This window comes from Dendrobates tinctorius, unplaced genomic scaffold (assembly GCF_039654945.1).
Source record: "Dendrobates tinctorius isolate UK_male_01 unplaced genomic scaffold, ASM3965494v1 ptg000069l, whole genome shotgun sequence".
In the NCBI taxonomy this organism is placed as follows: domain Eukaryota; kingdom Metazoa; phylum Chordata; class Amphibia; order Anura; family Dendrobatidae; genus Dendrobates; species Dendrobates tinctorius.
In genome coordinates, this window is record NW_027361737.1 from 19124405 (window position 1) to 19149226 (window position 24822).

The 24822-nt window shown below is 44.6% G+C and overlaps 1 protein-coding gene across 3 annotated transcripts in view; it reads left to right on the plus strand.

Moving 5' to 3' along the window:
* SGPP2 (sphingosine-1-phosphate phosphatase 2) overlaps positions 1 to 24822 on the plus strand; it is an 87779-nt gene that overhangs the window by 30783 nt on the left and 32174 nt on the right. For 2 of the 3 annotated variants that reach the window (XM_073581127.1, XM_073581126.1), the window contains one exon: positions 19296 to 19454. The exons of the other annotated variant lie outside the window; for it this stretch is intronic. In XM_073581127.1, the coding sequence (XP_073437228.1) occupies positions 19296 to 19454 (159 nt within the window). The remainder of the gene's footprint in view (positions 1 to 19295; positions 19455 to 24822) is intronic. 3 annotated transcript variants of the gene reach the window in all.

Consider the following 24822-nt stretch of genomic DNA (forward strand, 5'->3'; position numbering starts at 1 on the left):
CCACCATTGCTGCATCCCACCATCTGTCCCAGAGGATCTGTCTGCAGCGTCGGCTTAACATCTCCCTTGCCGAACACCACAGGTGGCATCATGAACTATTCAATTCCATTAACCACACACCACCATTGACATTGGGCGCCCAGGGCCATGGACCGGGTCACAGCTGCTGTGATACTTTCCCCCTGACACCGGCCCGGTACCGAGTACCCCACTGCCCTGGGACTGGAGGGCGACCCACCAGCACGATGCTATAATCCAGTTAGAGTCCTATTTTCTACCCGCAGTTCTGCATCCTTTATTCCTCTTAAAGGAACTAGTCTGCCACTATGGCCGGTACTTGGCTTCTTTTGATGCCTTGGAACTCCCTCCTGGGGCACTCTGTCTCATCATCCCTGTTCCATCCTGGCCCATTACCTCCCTAAGTTATAAACTCGGGGCTGTAATGCTTTCCCAGGACCTGTTTTCAGTTGATCACTTTGTCGTTCTGTCAGTTTTCCTTCCTCTTTACTGAGGATCGTGCTATCCCCTGTCTCTGTCATCTCTTACTGCAGAGGCATCTACGTCATATGCCTCTGCACACTGTACAGACCTTAGGGCCCAACGTGTAGTAAAAGCAGATCTATCTGACGTCTTGACTGGAAACTTTCTCTGTCTTTTTTTCAACTTGGCCTCTCCCACTCTGGCTCGTCCTAATCATTAATTCTAACTCTCCCTACTATCGAGAAGAACACACCAACACTATTAACACATATCACAATATACATTACACATCGAAATACTCCTGCAACAATACTCGTGCCTTCAACGTGGAACGTGGGCAATATGTCCATCTCTGTACATTTAGATCCTATTCTTCATTTAGGCTATGTGCACACGCTGCGGATTGGTCTGCGGATTTTCCGCGCGGATTTAGCAAAATCCGCAGGTAAATCCACAGGTCAAAAGACCTGTGGATTAGCCTGCGGTTTTGCCCTGTGATTTGACACCTGTACAATGGAGCAGGTATAAAGCCGCTGCGGAATCCGCACAAAGAATTGACATGCTGCGGATTTGAAACCGCAGCAAATCCGCGCGGAAAAATCTGCAGCATGTGCACAGCGTTTTTTGTTTTGCATTGATTATAATGGTACTGTACAACGCAGCAGAAACTGCTGCGGATCCGCAGGGCCAAAACCACTGTGGATCCACAGCAGAATCCACAGCATGTGCACATACCCTAAGTCTGTGTTCTTAGGCAAAACTGTGAGTGGGTTCGCTCCGTTGGATGGTACGCAACCCAACACATGGTTGCTTTACTGTTGGCATGACACAGGACTCATGATAACGTTCACTTGTTTTTTTTCCAGATAATCAAGGGGCTTCATTGGAGAAAATAACTTTACTCAAGGAATTAGACTCTGTCTAATTCCTGTACTTGCTGCAGAATGTCAGTCTGTCCTTGATGTTTCTCCTTCAGAGATGTGGCTTGTTACGGTCCCTCTTGACAGGCCAGCCTCCAAAAGCCTTTGCCCCATTGTACAGTCAGATGCACTGCCCTCTGCTTGCTATCATTCCTGAGCAAGTTTTGCACTGGTGTTGAACAGATTCTGTAACTGAATCCTCTCTAAGAAATGGCACTGGCACTTGCTGGACTTTCTTGCGTGCTCATGAATAGAAATGAGCAAATTTGTTTGTAGTCGGTTCCGAATACGATCGGCATCGAATATTATTTTTTCAATATTTGTCGAATACAGCCAAACGTCATTAGAGTGATGGGAGTAGAAAATACCGAATGTGTTTGGAACTGATCATCAAACATACATTCGGCACGAATAATGTTCAAATATGGCACGAATATGTCAAAATGAGCTTCGAGGACAAAAAAACGAACAAATTCGCTCATAAGGTTTCAGAAATTTAAACTCCTCTATTTGAAGTTCTTGATTATCCAATAAATGATTGATTTAGGGTATGTTTCCATGTTCTGTACCGGCAGCGCTTTGAACGCAGCGGATCCGCTCTGTCTAAAGCGCTGCCAGCTTTTGTATGCGCGGGGATTCCGCATGTGTTCTGCCACCTGTGTGTTTGAACACATAGTGGAGCTGGGATTTCATAAAATCCCCTCCGCTATGCTGTAACATCTGGCCGCTGCGGATTCTACGCTGTGGCTGTATGCAGCGTCCAACCCACAGTGTTTACTGACCGTGGAAACATACCCTTAGAGGCAATCTTACAAGCATCAATTTCCCTGCCTGTAAAAGCCCTTTTGATGCAAAGTAATGATGACTGCACATGTTTCCTTGGAAGAAACCATGTTTAAAAGAAGAATGCAATGATTTTAAACATTGGCCCCCTTTTTAACCATTTCTGACTTCGGGCGTATATTTACTGTGATGTCGGGCTCCCTCCATTTGATGTGGGCTCCGGCAGTGAGCCCACATCTTTCCCGGGACGGGACTGAACAGCTGACCTGTGCCCAAAACAGCCGTGGGTAGAATTGTGATCCAACCCGTGGCTACTAACCCTTTAAATACCGCTGTCAAATGCTGACAGCGGCATTTAACAAGCGCTTAAGGCAATCACGCTGGAAATCCACCCACAGGAGACCCCTGTCACGTGATCGCGGGTCACCGGTGGGTTGGCATGACATAGACCTCTATGGTTGTCACTGCTGGCTTGCTGTGAGCACCGCCCAGTGGTCGGGGCTCATAGCAAGTGAGTAATTCTACTACATACAGGCGATCTGATCAACGCCTGTATGTAACAGAGCCAATCGGGTTATGGCAGCTTCTAGTCTCCCATGGAGACTGTTGAAGCATGCCAAAAGTAAAAATGCCAAAAGTACAAAATATAAAAAAATATAAAAGTTGAAATCACCCCCATTTCGCCCCATTCAAAGCAAAACAACAAAAAAAATCAAACATACACATATTTGGTATAGCCATGCTCAGAATCGCCTGATCTACCAATAAAAAAAGGATTAACCTGATCACTAAATGGCATAGCGAGGAAAAAAGTCAAAACGCCAGAATTATTTTTTTTGGTCGCCGTGACATTGCATTAAAATGCAATAATGGGCTATCAAAAGATCATATCTGCACCACCATTGTGTCATTGAAAACGTCAGCTCGGCAATAGTGTTGAGCGATGCCATCCGATATCGTGAAATACCCAAAAAGTATCGGATATCGCCGATTCCGATACCGGAAACCAATGCAAGTCAATGGGACAGAAATATCGGAATTAAGAAAAACCCTTTCTTTTCCTTGTAGGTTAATTCTACATGAAGAAAAACAACTAATAATAATGTAGAATGTATTGGGGGAGGTGGAGGAGACATTAAAGGCATAGAGGTTTAGCCCAATCAAATGGAATAGCAGGAATAACAAAAATTTTTTAAAGACGTTCGGAGTTACAAAGATATTAACTATGTTAACCTTTTTTATATTTTGTCAGATATGTATGTTTCACTACTTCCATGCTCTTCACCTTCTTTTTTACTTCTCCCACACTTTCTCCTTCATGATCCTCAGCAGCAGCAGCAGCATCTTTTTCATCAACTTCTTCTTCACCTTATTCATCTTCTTCTTCTTCACCTTCTTCCTATTATTCTTTTTTTTTTTTCACATTCTTCATATTCTTCTTATTCAACTATTCTTCTTCTTCATCTTCTTCCTATTCTTCTTCTTGATCATATTCTTATTTGTGACAGTCATTCCTGTAGTTGTTATCTATATAAGTTTGAAGATTACACCTTCCGTTCTGCCTGTCACAAAAGATTTACAACAGGATTTGTCCGCGTTCAGTTTGGCCTGCAGCAGCAGGCATTTTCCAGGGGCACCACGAGGAGGAACGGACTCACCCCCATACACTGCTTAGTCTTCTTCTGCTTATAATTTAGATAATATCTTTTGCTCTGCTTGTTGTTCTTCTGCTTGCTGTTTTTCTGCTTGTTGTTTTTCTGCTTCTTGGTCTTCTGTCTCTTGTTGTTCTGTATCCTGGTGGTTGTCTTCATGTTCTTTGTCCTCTTGGTCATCTTCTTCAGGGTCATCTTTTTGGTCTTCTTCGGGGTGGTCTTCCAGGTCGTCATCTTCAGGGTCATCATTTCCGTGGTCATCGTCTTCTTCGGGGTGGTCTTCCAGGTCGTCGCCTTCAGGGTCATCGTTTTCGTGGTCATCGTCTTCTTCGGGGTGGTCTTCAGGGTCGTCGTCAGGGAGATCCAGAGTGATAACCAAAAACCATTTCCAAAAGCTTGAACTTGGAAATGTAGCAGAAGGTACAAGAAGGCTGAGGAACTGCCGAGAACCAGCTGACGGTACTGGAACCCGGATGGGTAGCAGAAGGAACAAGAGCCAATGGCACAACCGAGGACCAGCTGACGGTGCTGGAACCCGGAGGGGCAGCAGAAGGAACAAGAGACAATGGCACTACCGAGGACCAGCTGACGATGCTGGAACCTGGTTACTAAGCAGGAGGTACCTGTGCTAGAAAGCACTACCAAGGACCAGCAGACGTTGCTGGAACTCGGATACCAAGAAGGAGGCACCTAAGCCAAAGGCACTGCCGAGAACCAGCTGACGGTACTGGAACCCGGATGGGTAGCAGAAGGTACCCATGAAAAACAAAGTTGCGCTGGCCGCAATTATCGAAACCCACAGTCCTACAGGGGGTGCTTGTTCTATTGGCACTACGGAACCAGCCTTTGTTGCCAGATCCCGCAGCCCACATAGGAAGCCCATAAACTGCAGGCACCATAGACTCTGCTAACCCGACCGCAACACAACAGGAAAACGTATTGGTGGCAAAGTGACGTTGACACTATCCGGAAACAGCAGGCGTGCTGGAACCAGGCTGGGCAGGAGGGAGTACCTGTGCCAAAGACAATGCCGGGAAACAGCTGGCGGTGCTGGAACCCAGGGAAAATACTACAAACAGAGTGGAGACAGAGGCCTAATTGGAGCAAGTTTAAAATCTGTAGTTGTGTGAGTGTGGACAGAGCAGGAGAAATTGCCTAACACACAGCTGGGGATCAGATGACATTTCTGAACCCCAGTAACACAGGAACAAGTGTTGATTGTGCAGACGGCACTTCTGAGCAGCAACTGGCGGTGTTGGAGGCCAGGGTAAATACTAGAGACAGAGTGGAGCTAGAGGCCTAATTGGAGCAAGTTTGAAATCAGTAGTAGTGTGAATGTGGAGGCAGCAGTAGACATTGCCGGACACACAGTAGGGGAGCAGCTGGTGTTACTGAACCCCACTAACACTGGAGCATGTGTTTTTCTCTGCGCAGACGGCACTTCTGAGCAGCAACTGGCGGTGTTGGAGCCCAGGTTCAATCAGGGTTTAGGCTGAGGCCTAATTGGAGCAAGTTTTATATCTGATGTAGTTTGAATGTGGAGGCAGCAGGAGACTTTGCTGGACACACAGCAGGGGAGCAGCTGGCATTACTGAACCCCACTAACACAGGAGCTAGTGTTTTTCTCTGTGCAGACGGCACTTCTGAGCAGCAACTGGCAGTGTTGGAGCCCAGGGTCAATCATGGAGTAGGCTGAGGTCTACTTGGAGCAAGTGTAAAATCTGATGTAGTTTGAATGTGGAGGGAGCAGGAGATATTGCCGGACACACAGCAGGGGAGCAGCTGGCGTTACTGAACCCCACTAACACAGGAGCTAGTGCTTTTCTCTGTGCAGACGGCACTTCTGAGCAACAACTGGCCGTGTTGGTGCCCAGGGATTACAGTTCACGTGGTAGAAACATGAACACAACAGGAGACATGGATACTGTTGCCAACCAATTATTTCTTCTGGAAGAGGACTGGCAAATTCCAGCGAGATCCAGGCCTTGTTCATTTTCAGAAAAGTAAGCCGGTCAACGTTATCTGAGGATAGTCGCGTGCGACGGTCTGTTAGTACACCACCTGCGGCACTAAAGACGCATTCCGATAATACACTAGCAGCAGCGCAAGCCAGCACCTCCAATGCATACTGGCTAAGCTCTGCCCATGTATCCAGCTTAGAGACCCAAAACTTGAAGGGGGAAGAGCTGTCTGTGAGTACACTGACAGGGCAAGACATGTAGTCTGTCACTATCTGACGGAAACGTTGCCTCCTGCTGACTAGAGCCGTCTGTGATGGTGTAGACATTTGTGGCGGGCACACAAAACTTTGCCTCTGCTCCCTCTTTGTGCAGAGCTTCCTCCACTGCCTCGACGCACAGAGCTGCTTTGTAAAGCACTAGCAGCACTGCTCTTGGGTAGAATGGAGAACATGATAGAATGCACCAGTGTGTCTTGGTACTCCCACATTTTACGCTCCCGGTTCAACGGTGTTATGAGGCTTTGTAAGTTGTCCCGGTAGCGAGGATCTAGGAGGGTGTACACCCAATAATCAGCCGTGTTGAGAATGTGGGCGATGCGGCGGTCGTTTCTCAGGCACTGCAGCATGAAATCAACCATGTGCTGCAGACTCCCAACTACCCAAGAAGCGCTGTCCCCTGCTTGAGGCGTCATCTCTGCCTGCTCTGCATCACTCCACCCTCGCTCTACATACTGACTACTAGAGCATTGTGTACCTCCCTCCTCTGGAGAGATGTCTTCCTCCTCCATTGACTCCTCCTCATCCTCCTCACAAAATGTCCCCTGTCTAGGCCTTTGTGAGGAACCACGTTGCGCTGACTGTCTAGAAGCAGATGGCATTTGTGACTCCTCATCCTCCACCTCTTCCAAAACCTCCTCCCTTAGTGCTTGCAGTGTTTTTTGAAGCAGGCAGATAAGGGGGACAGTCATGCTGACTAGTGCATCATCTGCACTCGCCATCTGCGTGGAATCATCGAAGGCATGCAAAACGTGGCAGATGTCCTTCATAGAGGCCCACTCAGTGGTGCTGAAGCGTGACCGGCGCACAGTGCGACTTGTTTGAGCCTGATGCAGCTGGTACTCTATTACTGCTGCCTGCTGCTCACACAACCGCTCCAACATATGTAACGTTGAATTCCACCTGGTGGGTAGGTCACATATAATGCGATGTTCCGGAAGGCGGAATCTGCACTGCAGAGCTGCAATGCGCGATCTTGCCATGCTGGAACGCCGCAAGTGAGCGCACTCTATGGGGACCTTGTGCAGCAGTGCATCAAGATCCGGATAGTCCCTCAGAAAGCTCTGCACGACCAAGTTGAGAACATGTGCCATTGTCACACACTACCAAGCCTGGCTGGAGATTCGCTGGCACAAACCACACGTTGCTCTCCTGCTTGATGGCATTCCAGAGCTCCTGCGATGTGTGGCTTTGATTCCCCAAAGAAATTAATTTCAGTACGGCCTGTTGACGTTTGGCCACAACTGTGCTCATATCGGTCATAACAGGCTCCTGCAGCGCTGATTCAGAGGAACTGGAGTATGAGGAGGATTCAAGGTGTACAGACTGGATTCCTGCAATCCTTGGAGTTGGCAGAACACGTACAGCGCCACTCTCAAGATCTGTACCCGGTTTCACAAAATTGACCCAATGGGCAGTGAGGGAAAGGTATCGTCCCTGTCCATGGTTACTGGTCCACGCATCAGTGGTCAGGTGGACCTTGCTACTGACGGCGTTTAGTAGTGCATGTTTAATTTTTCCCTCCACATGCTTTTGCAGGGCAGGGACGGCTTGCCTGCTGAAATAAAAGCGGATGAGCGCACGGTGTATTGTGGGACTGCCAATGCCATGAAGTTATGGAAGGTGTCAGTCTCCACCAGCCTGAATGAGAGCATTTCAAGGGCCAGTAGTTTTGCAATGCCAGCATTCAGAGCCTGTGCTCGGGGATGGTTTGCCGAGTATGGCCGCCTTTTCTCCCATGCCTGTGCTACCGATGGCTGTAGAGTGGCCTGGGAGTGTAAGGATGACAGGGAACGTGGTGCTGTGGGTGGAATGTCACTGGGTCTCTGGACAACAGTGCCAGAGGTTCTTCCATTGCTATCCTGTGAGGAAGCCGAACCAGCTGTGTGTGAGCTGGAGGAAGAGGCTACAACACCAGCTGAAGAGGTGGTAGGTGGTGCTGTAGGTTGGTCTACGTCTTCAGTGTGTCTTTGTAACTCCACCACGTGCTTGGTCCGCACATGTTTCCACATGTTTGTGGTATTCAGGTTGCTGACACTTTTCCCTTTTTTGACTTTCTGATTACACAGCTTGCATTTGACAAAGCAAATGTCATCTGCAACTGTGTCAAAAAAGGACCACGCACTGCAAGTCCTGGGAGCGCCCGATTTGGGTTTTGGAAGAGGAATGCTCCTAACGGGTGCCGAAGTTTAGGCTACAGGCAACCAAATCTGCCCCCTCCCTCTCGCTCCTGTTTTGGCCGTTCGGGGAATCTCTTCCTCAGAGCTGCTCCCACCACCTTCCTGTTCCTCAGGCCATGATGGGTCAAGGACCTCATCATCTACACTCCCCTCTTCAAACACCTGCTTCTCCTGGATAGTTTCGCCAGCACAGTATGCACCAGAAAGTGGCACCTGAGTCTCATCATCTGATGTGTACTGAGGTGTGCTGACCATAGGCACTGGCCCACCAGCCTCCTCAGATTCAGAGGGACAAAGAAGTTGCGCATCACTGCATACTCCCTCTTCATCACATTCTAGAATGCTGCTTGGCTGGCCCCCTGTTTCCAAGCCAAGAGATTCAGAGAACAGAAGTAGAGATGGCTCCTGTCCAGGGCTCTCTGACTGCCTGGGCAATTTGGCAGGTGGTGAAGAGACAGATGGTTGCTCTTCAGTGCTCTGGCCCTGAGAGGATGTGGAAGTCATTGAAGTCGATGCGTTAGCTGCCATCCATCCGACAACGGCTTCAATTTGTTCGTCCCGCAGCAGTGGGGTACGGCGAGGTCCTACAAAGCTGCGCATAAAGGACTGTTGCCTGGTAAAACTGGAGGATGCTGAGTCACTGGTGCCCGCAGCAGTCACAGAATCCCCACGTCCTCTCCCTGCTGAAACTCCATGCCCACGTGCTTTACTCCCTGCCTTCTTCATCTTGGTAGGCTGATAAAGATAGGCAGAAAAGTACAAAGGGGGGCTTAGTGTGCTTATTCCTGAACAGCTGCTAACAGGTATAAGAAACACTAATTTTATAAAGTGTGTGGACTACACTTTAATATGAGCTAATGTGGCCTACACAACTGTCAAGTGGAGTGTTTGGTGAACTTTATTTACGTGGTTTTTTTTTTCAAAAAAACAAAAAGGATGTGACCAAAGATGTGAAAGCGATAGTATCACAAACTTTTTGGAGCTAGTGTAGGGTCGGTGGGCCGGGCTGGGGGGTGGTCCCTCTGTATACCGCGCAGTGACGTACAGACACAAGATGGAGGCACGTTTCGCGTGCTACAGGTCCAAGTTTATTCTTTCTTTCACCGTCCGCCTGACGGTCCCACAACACACCGCGATTCTCTTCACAGCTCTCGGGTTACAGAACACATTGAGACAGCGTACTTTCAACAGGGACGTGTATATATACGTACCGTCCCTTTTCACTCTTTGACGCTCTGACAGCTCCATCACTGTGGCTACCGTAGGCCTGTACACCAACAGTAATTTTACTGGTCATACGTCGTTCCAAATACGGTGTCCTACACCCGGAGCCTCGTCTATACTGCGGTACTTCGTGTCAGGACCACCCCCCTTGACTTCCTTTCTCCTCAGTCCCCTAGTTAGGTTTTCCTCACTTTGTACCAACTGTCAGTCTTCTTGTCACTTGAGCTCCCCCTGGGGACTGGAATCTTCTGGAACCCTCCTGTCAAATTTATAGCTTTCCCGGTTCCCTGTAACTCCGCCCCCCATGACAACGGTTTGTTAGCCCTAAGCTGATGTCAAATCCTATGCTCACACTCCTCCCTGCCCTCTAATGTCAATTCCAGGTACTGCACGTCACCTACACTTTCCTAGCTGTTTTCCCTTCAGTCATAACTGACATCCTGCCTGACAAGTGCAAACCCCTTTGAAACCTGACCAGTCAGTCTGTCCGTCAGGTCACCTTCCCTACACTATTACAATGCAGGAAGGTAACCTACAATGCAATAGTTGAGGCTCCAAAAAATAGGCTAATACTAATCTGGCTGCGGCTGCAGGGCACAAGCCAGCAAAAAGGCTCCTCTATCTACTCCTACATTGTGTTTGCATCCAACCAATATAGATGGATATGGATGGAAGCACACTAATAGGAGAAAAAAATCAGGAAAAATGAGCTGCAATAAAACAAAAAAAGGACTATGTATGAGGCAGTGACGCACGCTGAGCGGACTACAACCAGAGGTGGCTGCAGAACACACTACAACGTGAGCTGCACTCACACACAGAGACCTCACAGACAGCCGTGAACAGTGCAGAGAACTGGGCACTAGCACCGAAAGGCTGCAGAAAGGCTCCATTGTCTACTCCTATAGTGTTTGCAACCAATGTAGATGGATACGGATGGATGCACACTAATAGGAGAATTAATGAAAAATGAGCAGCAATAAAGCAAAAATAAACATGTATGAGGCAGTGACGCACGCTGAGCGGCCTACAACCAGAGGTGGCTGCAGGACACACTACAGCGTGAGCTGTACTCACACAGACCTTGCAGACAGCTGTGATCAGCGCTGCAAGGCAAAAGAAAGCTACAGTGATTGATAATGTAGCTTGGGTAAAGCACAATATTATATAGCAAATCGCTATCTCTAACTGTCCCTCAGAGTCTTGAACAGCAGCCTGTCCCTAACTGAATTCACAGGAGAGTGAACCCTAAATGGCGGCGGCGGCTTTTTTAGTGCATCATGACATCATTTCAGCAGCCAATCACAGCCATGCCATTAGTTAACATGCCTACATGCCTAACAGGATGTGCCCACACTTCTGAGGATTCCTCATTGGCTGAATCAAATCAAACTGGCTCATAGCATTATGGGAACTTCCGATTCCGGTATTCGATATGCAAAAAGTAATTTTTTTCCTGTTTTTAGTACACGACATGGTAAAACCAATGGTGTCGTTCAAAAATATAACCCGCCCCCACAAAATCAAGCCCTCACGCCCATATTGATGGAAAAATAAAAAAAGAAGAGGATCGGAAAACAAAAGCGCAAAAACAAAAATACCTCCGGGGTGGTTAAGGGGTTAAAGCAATCAGTATGACCTTGATATGAGCTGCCTTGTCCTTTGTTTTATTCTTTCAGCTGCCTTGTCTTTTGATTTATTCTTTCTCCTGAGCTAATGAGAAGATCACTGAAATTTTGTACTTTTGTGGCAGGGGTGAAATTAAGTGGAAATAAGGTTTTTGTGACTTAGGGCCCCGTCACACATTTTGTGACATATCAGCGATCTCGCCAGCGAGATCGCTGTGTGTGACGGGGATCAGCGACCGGCCCCCCTGCCGATTATCGCTGATCGTGCTCGAGCGGCCTGGGCTGTTTTTCGATCACTGGTCTCCCGCTGCCCAGCACGCATCAACCTAAAGATCAGCCTAACGATGTCCCAGCGATCCCATCCATGTCGGATCGTTGGTGGGATCGCTGGGACATCGTTATGTGTGACGGGGGCTTAAGTAAATTTTCATGACAAGAAAAGATTTTGTAATTCATCTGATTACTGTTGATAATCTTGTTTGCCAACATAAAAACTGAAGCAGCAATCTCTGAATAATAAAACTTGTATCAGTCCCTAAACTTTTGCTCTTGACTGTATATTACTCGTATGTTTTTGTGTTTTGCTGCATAGAATAGTATGATTAACTAAACTAGGAGCTTACGCGAAACCTGTAAGAAAATGACTATAATGTGGCCTATGCCACAGGAATCTGGCAGAGGAGACGCATGTGGCGCCCCTGAGGGTTCAGTCGCCACAGAGGTACTGGACCTCCTCCTGAGGTGTGGTACCCCACCATCCAGGTAAGGTGGAGATGCCTGACCACACTCCAACACCTGCACCCCACACCACAAAGTAGTGTAGCAAAGCACCTTCGGCGGCTCCCTGCTTGGAGTGTAGCATAGCACCCCTTGGTGGCTCCCTGCTTGGAACACGAAACGTGCTGGGAGGTGGGTGGAGTTTAGTTTAGATAAAAGAGCGGGAAGAGTTGAGTCAGTCGTTCAGTTCAGTCATTCAGTGAGTGAGTGAGGATGTAGAAGGACAGAGAGTGAGACAGAGAAGATCCCCGGGCGAGGGATGGAAGAAGGAAGTGCTGCAGCAGACCACAGTGATCTTGGTCTGCTGGCACGGGAAAGTGACAGAGAAAGGAAGCTTGATTCTCCATTGGGAAGGATTAGCACAGAACGTAAGGAGAATAGGAGGACTAAGGATCAGGGTTGGAAGAGAGAACCCTTCCCAAGTTCACAGCGCAAGGCCGGGGCCCGGTCCCCGAGGTTGTACAGATCTAATGGTCCTGCAACACCGGAGGAATAGAAGTTGTCACCACTTTATTACCACACAAGACTTGGGGGCACAACAGCAACGATAGTGAGCCGGGACTAGGTAGTAAAGAGTCCCCGAAGCAGGCTACAGCTGTCTGCCGTACAAGTAGAGTTCATAGGAATATCTGACAGGAGGAACTCCAGTGTAACTCAGTACTTGGAGTTTCTCATTCAAAGCCGCTATAAGAGGAGACGTTCGGAAAAGGCACATATGTTGGCGGAGTGTTGGAAAGGAGTACTTCATCTTGCCTGGAAGTTGGCTGAGCTCCTGACCCAGAAGACACGGCACGGATGCGGGCACCTGTACCTGCAACAGACTGTGAGTAAAGCTTTGGAACTACATGCCCTGGTGTCCTCCACTTATTCCTGCGCCAACCCGCCCAGCATTGCTACATCCCTTGCGCCCGACACTACACCATCTAAGTGTCACCTCACCTACTATGCCCTGGGACTACAGCCCTGCCTGTGGAGGGCTATAACATCATTGCTGTACCACACCATCTGTCCCAGAGGATCTGTCTGCAGCGTTGGCTTACATCTTCATTGCTGAACAGCACAGGTGGCGTCACGAATCATTCATAGACTTTCCCCCTTTTTACAATGGGCGCCCGGGGCCACGGGCCGGGTCCCAGCTGCCGTGAAATCTCCCACTGAATCTCATCGGGCCCGGTACCGAGTACCCCCACAGCCCTGGGAGGGCGACCCACATACATCGGGAAATCCCTCCAGTCTCAACATATAGCTCCTCCATGAAAATTCAACCAAGGATGACACTGTGTTTATTGTATATGGTTACGGTTTACCTTTCCACTTTTGGTTGTCTTTTGAATGTCACATTGACAAGAAACGCTCACTTGGCAGGGCTTATACTTGCATTTGGAGTTGCATTTTCTGGTCCATAACACTTAAATAAAAAAAAGCTCCTGAAGAAACTGGTCCGTCCTATGAGGATTGCGTCAAACGGACCCCATTTGCTATAATGGGGTCCGGTAAGCTTCTTTTTTGGCTGACCATCATTTTATGAGAAAAAATAGCTCAGCATGTGTTCATGGAGGCGATGAAGCAACTGTGAATTTACCTAACGTGAGATTCCTACATCGAGACCACTTTGGGTATGTCCACACTACACAAGGCAGGCTTGTTGCAGAATGTTCTGCCAGTGCTCTCTATATCTGAATGGAGTTTGGCTTCCTTCCCATTGTGTTTCCATTTCTTAGAGATGATGTTGCTAATGCTTTTAGAGCTGGACATTAAAAGTAGAGCACTGTGCATGTTACTGCTGCTGTTGGCTTTTATTAAGATCGATGCAGTCTGCAAATTGTGCGCTTACATGATTTTCTTGTGGTTTAATGGAATAAGAACCTCCCTCTCATATTCCACACCTACCGAATCTGTATTTCTCCATGACCAGCCATGTAATCAAAATGCACTTAGAAAAAAAAAATCCAGACCCAGGTAAATGAAATTACAGATGATCTGGCTGCAGATGAACCAGTCAGGAGGACAGACACAATGCTGAAAATGATTGGGGTGACACCGCTAATCACGCCATGTTTGCTAACGAGTGTAATACATTTCAGCTATCAAGCGCCTAGGGTACGGTATGTGCAACTGGGAACACGAGGGTAGTGGCAGATGTGGAGAATCTGGTTTGATGCTCTTTTCTACTTGTGCCAACCACTGTCCCTTTATTATATGGGTGCGATCATTTGGCCATGCACGTAACGAGGGCGCTAGGAGTGATTACAATGGCGTTCGCTGTATGTGATTAATACACATGGGTTATTTGGCGACAAGGGCCTTGCTGTGGAGCTGGGGAATTTCATATGACTGTCAATGAGCTAATCCACTGTCTGAAGATAATACAGCTCTGTGCTGCTCCATGCAACATTCATTATGTACCATTAAATCTCATCTGTCATCCTAAGTATAAGATAACAGTGCAATTATTAGGCTAACTTCAGCATGTTCTTGCACTAGTCCATTCCCTTCTGATACAGCGTCCTCTTCAATTAACCCCTTCTGTGCTGTTTGAGTTTAAAAAAAAAAAAAAAGTCACCCTTTTATCTTTAATGCTTTGCCAATATTCTAGATAACAGGAGTCCAGAAACAGCGCCACAACTGTCAGCGTGTTCTGTCTGGTATTGCGGCTTTGCTTCAATGATTTGAATAGGATTTAAAAAAAAAAAAAACCAAAGCAGTGAAAGTTTTACTTCGATGACCATTTATATCCATCTTCCAAGTGCAAAGATAATCGAAACTACAAAAAACATTGAAACCTAATATTCACCCCGATCAGGCGACAAATACGGAGTCTTTGTGGAAGGTCCTCATCGGCTCCAAACTTCTGTAGTAGGGGTAGATGGTGGAGATACAGGAGAAAAGTTTCAATGTGTTACAGCACACTTGATGCAATGTTTCGGGGACAGCACTGCTTTACCACCACTACCTTAGACAAGTGTAGTGCGCTTTGTGGAAGAAGCTCGCCACATGTTTTCTAATCCTAAAAGAGATGTTTTAATTAAAACAGACACAAAAGCTGAAAAACAAGAGACTATCTGCTTTATCACTATGGGATCTATTGCACTATGGATTTGGCTCTTGGCATCATGGATCTTGTAACATGAGATCATACCGGTGTAAACAGAGCCTTAAAAATATTCCTAAGAATTTCTACTTCATTGAGTCATTAGATCCTACGCCAGTCGTACCCTGGGCATAGTCCACATCGCAAATCAAATGGAGACCAGGATTCCAACTCTTGTGTCACTCATGCCTCTTTTAGACAGGCTGATTCAGGCTTGCTACATGCAGACCTATCGGCAGTCACTTACCTATTCAGACCAGCCGGTGAATATTCTATACACACAAAACGATAATTAAAGGGGGTTTTCCAATAAACAAAAGTCCATTTTAATGACTAGATCTTGGAATAATAATTTCCACCATTGGATGTGTTTAAATAAAATGTTCCTGTGCTGACATAAATGTGCCCCTGCTGTGTACTGTGTAATGGCTGTGTCTGACCAATACAGGACTGATCCTACTACAGCTCCTGGGCAGTGGAGGAAGCAAAAGAGAGTAACAGGCAGGACAGCATGGGTTGACAAATGATTCTTTTTGTGAGGTAAAGCATTTCAGTGCCTGTTTTCAAACAATGTTTTACTTCAAAGAGAGAATTATTTGCAATCCTGTGCTGTAATGTCTGTATTCTCTTTTGCTTCCTCCCCTGCCCAGGAACATTTTATTTCTTTACATCCAATTGTGGAAATTATTATTATTCCAAGATCTATTGATTAAAATTAACTTTTGTTAGTGGGAAATCCCATTTAATACGATGGTTTTGTGCCCATAGAATTTCATGGTACTGGCAGCACATTCCCTATTTACATAGGACCATGTGCTCCTAATAAAAATCAGATATCACTCGTCCGATAAATACAGCGGTGTGACCAAGCTCTATGGCTAGGGTCACACCGCTGTACTTTTTTTTTTCATCTGAGAGAACCAGCCGGTTATGCTAAGCATCAGGGAGATCATGGTTTTCCGCCATTAGAATGGTTGTCATTCTATTTTCTGTGAATGTAGTGATTGAGCAGGGGTTACTCAAGAGAGGTTTATTCATCAGGATCCTGGAAAAGATGGGTGACAACTTGTTTGTGTTCATCACCTGAAAAATAAGAGGATAATACACGGACAAGTTATTACTCTTTCTATATTAATGCCGTTATATTTCTGTCCCTATCTACTATTTTAATAGGTCATATGTAGTGCCTATACCCCATCTAGTACTTTAATAGCTTGCATGTATCGCTGTGGAATATATGAGTATAATAATTAAAAAAAATATATAGACCCAAATCTTATAAAGCAGTACTAGTGTTAGCTTGAAATGTGTTTGTGACAATATTCAATAATTTATTTTTTTAAGTGACATTTTAACGCAAATGTTCCTTTTACAGGTCAAGGTTTTGTATCTGATATTCACACGTCTTTCCCATAAGTTTATTCTCTTATATTGCCATTAATTATTGCAGAAAAGGCAGCTGCGTTACCCCCATTCAGCCACAAGGGGCACACCGTGCAACCGGCATGTACAAATATTTATTATTTATTTGGTATATTTAATTTATAGAAATAATGTTTATGGAGTTGGTAAATGGTTTTGTAAAGTGTTTGCTTTTATGTAGCAGTATTCTTTTTTAAGCCTAGTGTTAAATGTCATTAGTTTTGCTCCGACAATGAGCAGCTTTATGTGGTATGGCTCTGGCACCAGTTATGCTCATCTGCGATGGTCCTCCACCCTTTCCCATAGATCCTTGTTATCGCTAATGTCTTAAAATGATCCCGAGACTTCCTGCCTATTTGTTCAACAATTTAGATGAAGTCTAGGAAAGGAAGGATTTAATGTGCCAGCAGCTGACACTGTGTTTCCTGGGTTAATATGGACGGTTCTAGAGCATTAAGGATGCCTATTAATTCAGCGGCATCACATGTCACCAAGAACTTAACTAGGGCACAGGCCAAAGTCATTGATGACAATACCAGAGATTCATGTCATAACCAGAAGACACTGTCCCCATTTACTAACAGTCCTTTCAACTCTTCAAATCTAATGGCAACCTGTTCCAAATCACCAATATGGAGCCTTCCTTCCTATATGACGAGAGGCTGAAACGTGTGTATCAGTATGGCTGTTGTAAAAAAATTAGGTTCAAATTCTAGAATGGGGGATTGGATTCTCATTATACTGATAGACGGAATCATGATTGTTATCCTTAGGCTATGTTCACACTGAGTTGCTTATATTGTTGGTGTTTTTTGTGGCGTTCAAAAACAATAAGTTTTTCAAGCACGAACCACTTTAGGAAACAATATCAAATGGATCTCCTTTTTTTTTTTTTGGAGGCGTTTTTATTTTTCAATGGAGCGTTTCATGAAACTGTTTTTGAAGAGTTTTTTCATTATAATTTTGGAACTGTGTTTTACAGGTGTCTTTCAAAACCTTTTTAGGAAAAAAAAAGCTGAAAAAAACCCTAATATGAGCAGCCAAGCAAATTTCCCATAGAACTGGATGGGAATCATTTTCTATGTATTTTTTAATGAAGATTTTAGAGAAGATTCGCTCATAAAAATTCAGTGTGGAAAAACCTACGGCGTCTACTGAGATGTACAGATGGATCATTTTTACCATTCTGTCTTGATTCCTGATATTATGAGATGAGTGACACTACAAGATAATCAGTATTCTTTTATGTTACTCTGTGAGCAAAAAGGTTTCTTTTTTTTTTTTTTTTTTTTTTTAAAGCTTGATGTCTTGTGCTAATCATTTTTAGGATATGTTGCTCAATAAGGAAAAGTAAAGGACCTATCTATATGAGAATCTGACTTTCTTTTAAAGGGAGATGTTGGGGGTAAGTCGTTCTGAAAGTTATAACTTTAATGAGGACCTTTCCCCAGTTTCAGCATGGTATACAATATATCACATCATGAAGGATGGTAGTATATAAATATAATTCCTAATCCAATGTCCTACATTGCAAAAGAGTAATCAGGTGTCAAGGCGAAGGCTGGTCCAAAACGCGCATCGGGGCGCACACACACATATTCAGCCCTTGCATATATTGGTGTCAGCTTTAGGTAATCTACAACTTACTTTTTTAAGTGTTTTGTACATTTATCCAACACATATATTAGTGGTAACTGTATGTTTTGACACCGGATTACTCCAATGCAATGTAGGACATTGGATTAGGAATATTATTTACCGTATATATTACCATCCTTCATGATATGATATATTGTATATACATTTGCCCATGCCCCTGTCTTGTGCGTCCCTGCTTTTTCTCCTCACGTGTTTATATCCCCATTTTCCCTTACCTTGATTTTTCTACTAATAAAAGTTTTTGCATTTTTGACTAATATTTGGGACTGACGTCTTTTCTGCCTCTTCATGTATCGTTTAATGACTATTTGCCGCTCCCCTAATCACAGTTCCCATTACAGCAATAGCATGTTGGATTTGTCATAATATTGTCTGAATCATTTTGCGTACATTGTATGTTGGATATGCTACCTCTTTCCATGAGTAATTTTTCTCTTCAGTCAGAGCCAAACCAGTCACTGATGGAGACTCCACTGAAATTTCCTGTACACTTCCATAAATCTCAATGGACGAACAAAAGGTCCAAAACTCATCCCAGAGCTCCTTTGCTACATTCTCCTCCTTGACATTCCACCACTCAATGCTTCAGGGGAACGCACAGCAGCCTCTTTCTGTTGATAACTTGGGGTGGGGCCATAGTTCTGGAACTTCATATGGTTTTACAGGACTCAGCTCCGTCTACTGTATAGTGGTCGTGGCTGGGTACTGCACACCCGCCACATATTCAAATCAGTAGGGGATAGATGTGCAGTACACGGCCGCTATTCCATTGACGGAGTTTTGCTGTGCAGTTCTGGCCTCCGCCAACACCGGGGACAGTTGATCGGCAGGAGTGCCCCCCCCCACCGATAAGACATTGCTGACCTATCCTAAGACTAGACCACCAATGTTCAAGTCCAGGACAGCCCCTTTTAATGTATGAACACAAGCCTTTCTATAAAGCTGTAAACCATGAGTTGCTGTAACTGTATGCGGCTTGGCCTAGGTCTCTGCAGCATGTCCATCGAGGAAAACGAGGATTATTAATATTATATGAAGGGCAGAAAACTACTCCAATTGTAATGGAAAAAGAACCTTGTAATTTGTGAACACAAATACCAACCTGTCATGTGAGAATTTGCTATAGGGACGGTAACAATGTACAGTGCAGGACCAGAGAGCGCCACCATGAGATATCCAGGTTAGTCATAGAGAGACAGTTTTCCAGATCATCTTGTGATTTCTCTATTGTTTTTGTTTGCAGGGTCCCGTGAGAAATTATGTGGTCCGCAACTATTTACTGTATTACCTCTTCAGATTTGCTGCTGCACTCGGCCAGGAAATATTCTATATCACATTCCTTCCTTTCACATTATGGAATATAGATTCTTTTATTGCGAGACGACTGATCATTGTCTGGTTTGTAAGTATCAATCAGTTCTGAAACTTACAACTTGAAATTCAGTTAAATATTGCAAATGTTGGTAAAATAAATATCATTGGGCATAAATCACTCATTACTGTGTCCAAAGCTTCTTTTATTTAAAGGGGATTGTCCTGGACGATAACATTGATGGCCTGTCCTTAGCATAGGTAATCAATGTCTGATCTGTGGGGTGCGACAACTGTCATCCCCGCTATTTAGCTATCCATGGTGTCAGCGGCGGCCGGACTGCTCAAGTACAGAGCTGCACAGCTCTGTCGACTGGATAGTGACCGGGTACTGCACATCCACCACACATTCAAATCTATAGGGAGCAAATGTGCATTACCTGGCACAGCCACTATTCTGTCAGTGGAGCTGCTCTGTGCAGCTCCACAACTGAGCAGTTCACCTGACACCGGGAGCAGCTAATCGTCAGGTATGCCAGTGTCGCAACACCAACAATCAGGCCATCGATGTTAAAGTCATGGACACCCCCTTTTTGAAAGATTATTACCAAATTGGTTGGCTGTTATTACAAGGTATGTTCAGAGATCGTTCCCTGGTCTCCCAGTAATGGATCTGTTATCCAATCTCCTTCTCTTCACAGGAAGCTCACTTAGCCCTTTGTATACCTAGAAAATTTTGCAACCCCATACATTGCAAGAGTGGTTAGGTACTGTTTCCAAAATATCCAAAATGGAGGACCTCATCGCCCAGGACCAAGACTGGCTTGACAAACTTTTCAGAATTTGAAGCGCTCGCTTCCTGTTAAAGAAATCTAATTAATCGCTTCTTTGTTCTGTAACCAAACCAATACAGATTTTAGGATCTCCCTTTCTACCTCCCTAGCTCACTTCTACCTCATTGTATTTCTTGACATTCTGACATTTCCTATACAATTGCTTACTAAAAAAATTGAACCATAAAAGGTTTACTGTAAATCTACGGTTATCTCCTGTTGCTAGAGATTACCTAGTAATCCCAAGAGCAGGGCTCTGTTTGAATGGACCGGAAGTACAGGCTTCCTCGATCTCTTTGCCATTCATTAACTATGGGTTTGCTGGAGAAAGTCAAGTGCAGTCTCATAGACAATGAATTGAACGGAGGTCCATTCAAGACTGGCTCGTAGAATCCAGTTCCCGGGATCCAAGTACCATGTACATGTTAGTAAAAGGATTAGGACTAATGAAAATATTCTCTGTTGCCATAGGGTAATGTTAGCAAGGCAATTATTTATTGCACAGAAAAATGCATACCCAATAATGTTTAGAACAATTTTTCTGATCATTTGACGATGATTTGTTTAGATCAAGGACAATTTGACCCATGTATGTGCTTTTTTTTATAAAAGGTAACATACATGGTGAAAACAACTTGTAAAACTATTAATTCATAGTGATTTAACCTTTTTCTATAGTTAGTTTAATACAATTAATATTGACACTATAATGTAAATTCACTTGTGTGTCAAAATAAAGGCAAAAACGTATAAATTTAAAATATATAAAGTGAGATTTTGTGGGTAATGTGAAAAATGATTCCTACGATAAACTCTAACAATAGTGATATATAAAACCTCGGGGAATGTCCACGGGTCATTCCGATGGTATGGAGGTGATATGATACACACTGGGCAGCTCTTGGGACTTGTGGGTCTGCCCGTCCTTTCCCACTGTGCTTTTGGGATTTCTCTTTTTCTGAATACTTGTGGTTTTGATAACATCATATTACACTGATGATTGTTTTCTTGGATTATAGAAGATTGCCAGCAGTAATGGAGTTGTATAACACATGAGGTTTTTTCATGCAGATGGACACATCACATGCTCAACATACAGAGTCGGTTCTGCACAGCGTATGATTTATACTACATGGTTCATAGAAAGTAGATGATTATTATCTATCAGAATTATATGTGTGTTTTCTATAACCAGGATATTGATCCTTTTACTCCGTTGATCTTTTTGTATCAGATGGCAGTAACCACGTACAAAGCTGGTCCAAGCCCATCAATATCAGATTTGTGGGGGTCCAATTAACTGGCTGATTGAGAGGCTAGGATACTGCATGAAATGATGCAGCTCTGCGCATCGTGTACTGGCCGATATTGCTCTCCCATTCCACTGACCTGGAGTACCAATCATGGCCACAACAGAAAGTACAAAGATGTGCCAGTTCCTAAGAATAGCTTATCAGTATTAAAACCCTGTAAATCATTTTAACCCTAAAAATTGATGCATTATCTAATATTATGGTTCTTCTGGTTTGGGTATACTTATGCCAGAAATTGAAATCTGCGTCTGCTATTGGTATTAATTGCTAGTGCAATTAACCAATCATCCCAGAACCCACTTTTAAATAGTGGCGAAAAGTGGAAATAGTTGCACTATTTTTTCGACTTATGATGCCAGGAAAATGGCACAAAACCGATAATAATTTCCACCTCTTAAAAAAAAAAAAAAAGACTGTCACCAGGTTTTTCCCATATAAAGTAGAGCCAGCTCCTGTAGCTCTGTTACAGCATTCTAGAATGTTGTATATAAGTCCCCAATGCGTTCAGCATAGCACAAAAATAGCTTTTATTATAGTCTTCTATGGGGTGATCTGGCCCGATTGGCATTGCATGTCTTCTTGAAATCGCTGTCCTCCTTCCGTGCTTCATGTGGCTGATGCGTCCTACGTCATCCACACAGGGTCCATCGCGCACATGCGCAGGTGCACTTCTCTCTACCCTGCCGAGGGCAGAGCAAAGTACTGTTATGTGTATGCCTGGGAAAAGGGTAAAACACGCGGCGCATGCGCTATGCAATACTTTGTTCTGCCCTCGGCACGGCATAGAGAAGTGCGCATGCGCAGATGCACGATGGTAGACACCGCGTGATGAGGTAGGATGCATCATCCACAAGAAGCAAGGAGGAAGATGGCGATCGCAAGAAGAGAGGAGGCGCTGGATCAAGACCAGAGACGCTCATCGGGCCGGTCTGCCCCATAGGTGACTATAATAAAAGCTATTTTTTGTGTTTTTTGGAGGCCGCAATGGGGACTTATATACAGCATTGTAGAAAGCGATGACAGAGGGCTTACAGCGGCTGGTCCTACTTTATATGGGGAAAGACTGGTGACAAGTTCCCTTGTAAGTTAAAATGTTATCTTATTTAGATGTTATGTGGTATAACAATCTATAATTCCTTGTCAATAAAGGGGGTTATCTCATCATCCTACATGGGTAAAATCACAAAGCAGCAACTTTGCAATTTGCTTTTTATTAAAAATCCTTCCCATTCTCAAGAATGGATGGATTTTTTAAAGTTTTTACTTTTTACTGCTCATTGATTAGACTGCAGAGTGGCCAATGACCTTTCAATGGTGGCCGGTCTCCTAGACAAGAAGCATGTGCTCTTTAGTTCTTTTCTATAGCGCTTGTAATCACTGCTCTGAAGACGACTAGATGGCCGGATCCTGCCAATGCTCTAAATTAATGCTGTTTTAGGTCAGGTTCACACTTTGCGTTTTTACAGCTTTTTTTATGCAAATTAAAAGCTTTTTTACAGACTTTGCAAAAGCACTAAGATTTCAGACATTTCTTGCACATGATTGTTTTTTTTTATTCCTGACTGAATTGGAATACTGCTGCGTTTTTCAAAACTGCAGCATGTCACTTATTTCAGCCTTTTTGCAGGGTTTTTTCACCATTGGAAAGCAATGAGTGTGCAAAACCGCTCCAAAAACGCAGCCGTGCTTTATGCTGAATAAAACGAACAGAATTAAACATGTACTGTAGAAAAATGACAAATAATAAGCAGCAAAACCTCCTTTTTGTAAGAAGCTTTTTTAGTGCCAGCAGGTTTTGCCTGCAGAGAAGAAAAATGCATCAAAAACACAACGTGTGAACATAGCCTTAACCTGCAACATTGGAGAGCTCACATTTAGGAGCACACCGCCCATCAGCAAGCAGGAAACAGACAGGAGAGCAAAGCGTTCCTCGGCACAGCATCTCGAAATTTGAAAAATAGTCTTTAGTATTGTATTTATGGAATTATATATATTAAATTTAAAAAAAAATAGAGCAAAAGGTTGTACCCTACAAATCCTTCTGAATATTCTACTGACTATATTTAGTATGGTATCTACTGTTCTACCTGCCTATTTCCTATCCTGACCGTCTGCCCACGGCTGCAGAATCCTTTTCTAATGCTTCTCATGTACTTGTGCACACACAACAATGGGCACGCCAGGTCGCCCCATACCTACGCCATTGCTACGCACACAGGGATGCAGCCGTCTGGTTTCCAGTCTATGCCTGATCTCCTTCGCTTCCTATGTTTCTCCTTCTACAGCCAGACTTATTTTTAGCCACTTCGTCAGCCCAGAGTCTTCTCTGGTTCTGTTACCATAGAAACGTCTGTTGGAGGTACCGGAGTCGCCGCCAAAGGCTTCTTCCTATGTTTTCTATGCAGGGAATATGCTCGACTCCCTGTGATTTGCCGATATCCTGAATCCAGCATAGGCTAAAGATGAAGAATAAATCTCACAATGAGCTAATGATCATCTGGCATAGAATTGCCCGCTAATGAGCTAGTGACTGCATACAATATGTGTAGTGTTCATGTATTGTCGAAAGATAGGCAAATCTGGGATAATCTAATATATAAAGCTCAATGTGGGTGTGTATGTGTGTATGTGTGTATGTCCGGGATTGGCATCCGCACCGTCGCAGCTACAGCCACAAAATTTGGCACAGTCACACGTCTGGACCCCGAGAGAGTCATAGGCTATGTTGTGAAGCAAAATTTTAACCCCGCGCGTTCCAATTCACCAAACAATTTTGCCCCTATCTACATAATGGGGAAAAAGTGTATGTATGTATTGGCATCTGCACCGTCATAGCTACAGCCATAAAATTTGGCACAGTCACACATCTGGACCCCGAGAGCGTCATAGGCCATGTTGTGAGGTGAAATTTTAACCCCGCATGTTCCAATTCACCAAACAATTTTGCCCCTATCTACATAATGGGGAAAAAGTGAAAGGAATAGTGTTGGAGGCAAATTGACAGCTGCCAGATGTGAACAAGGTAGACTTAAAGAATGAGAGTGATGGCGCCAAACAGCATATACCGTACAGGTGCAAAGGTGGGGCCCTGACATGGGATACTCACCACACATGGGGATATGAACACACACACAAAATGCGCCACACACTGCCACGTGCTTCAACACATATACCACCCTCAGCACACATTTCACCACACAGACACCAACCTCGCCACATAAAAGTCAAAACACAAAAGTCACCACTCAAAACTCGCCACGCTGTCCCAGAGCTGTTTAAAAGATGAAAAATGAGCTGTGATTGGTTGCTATCA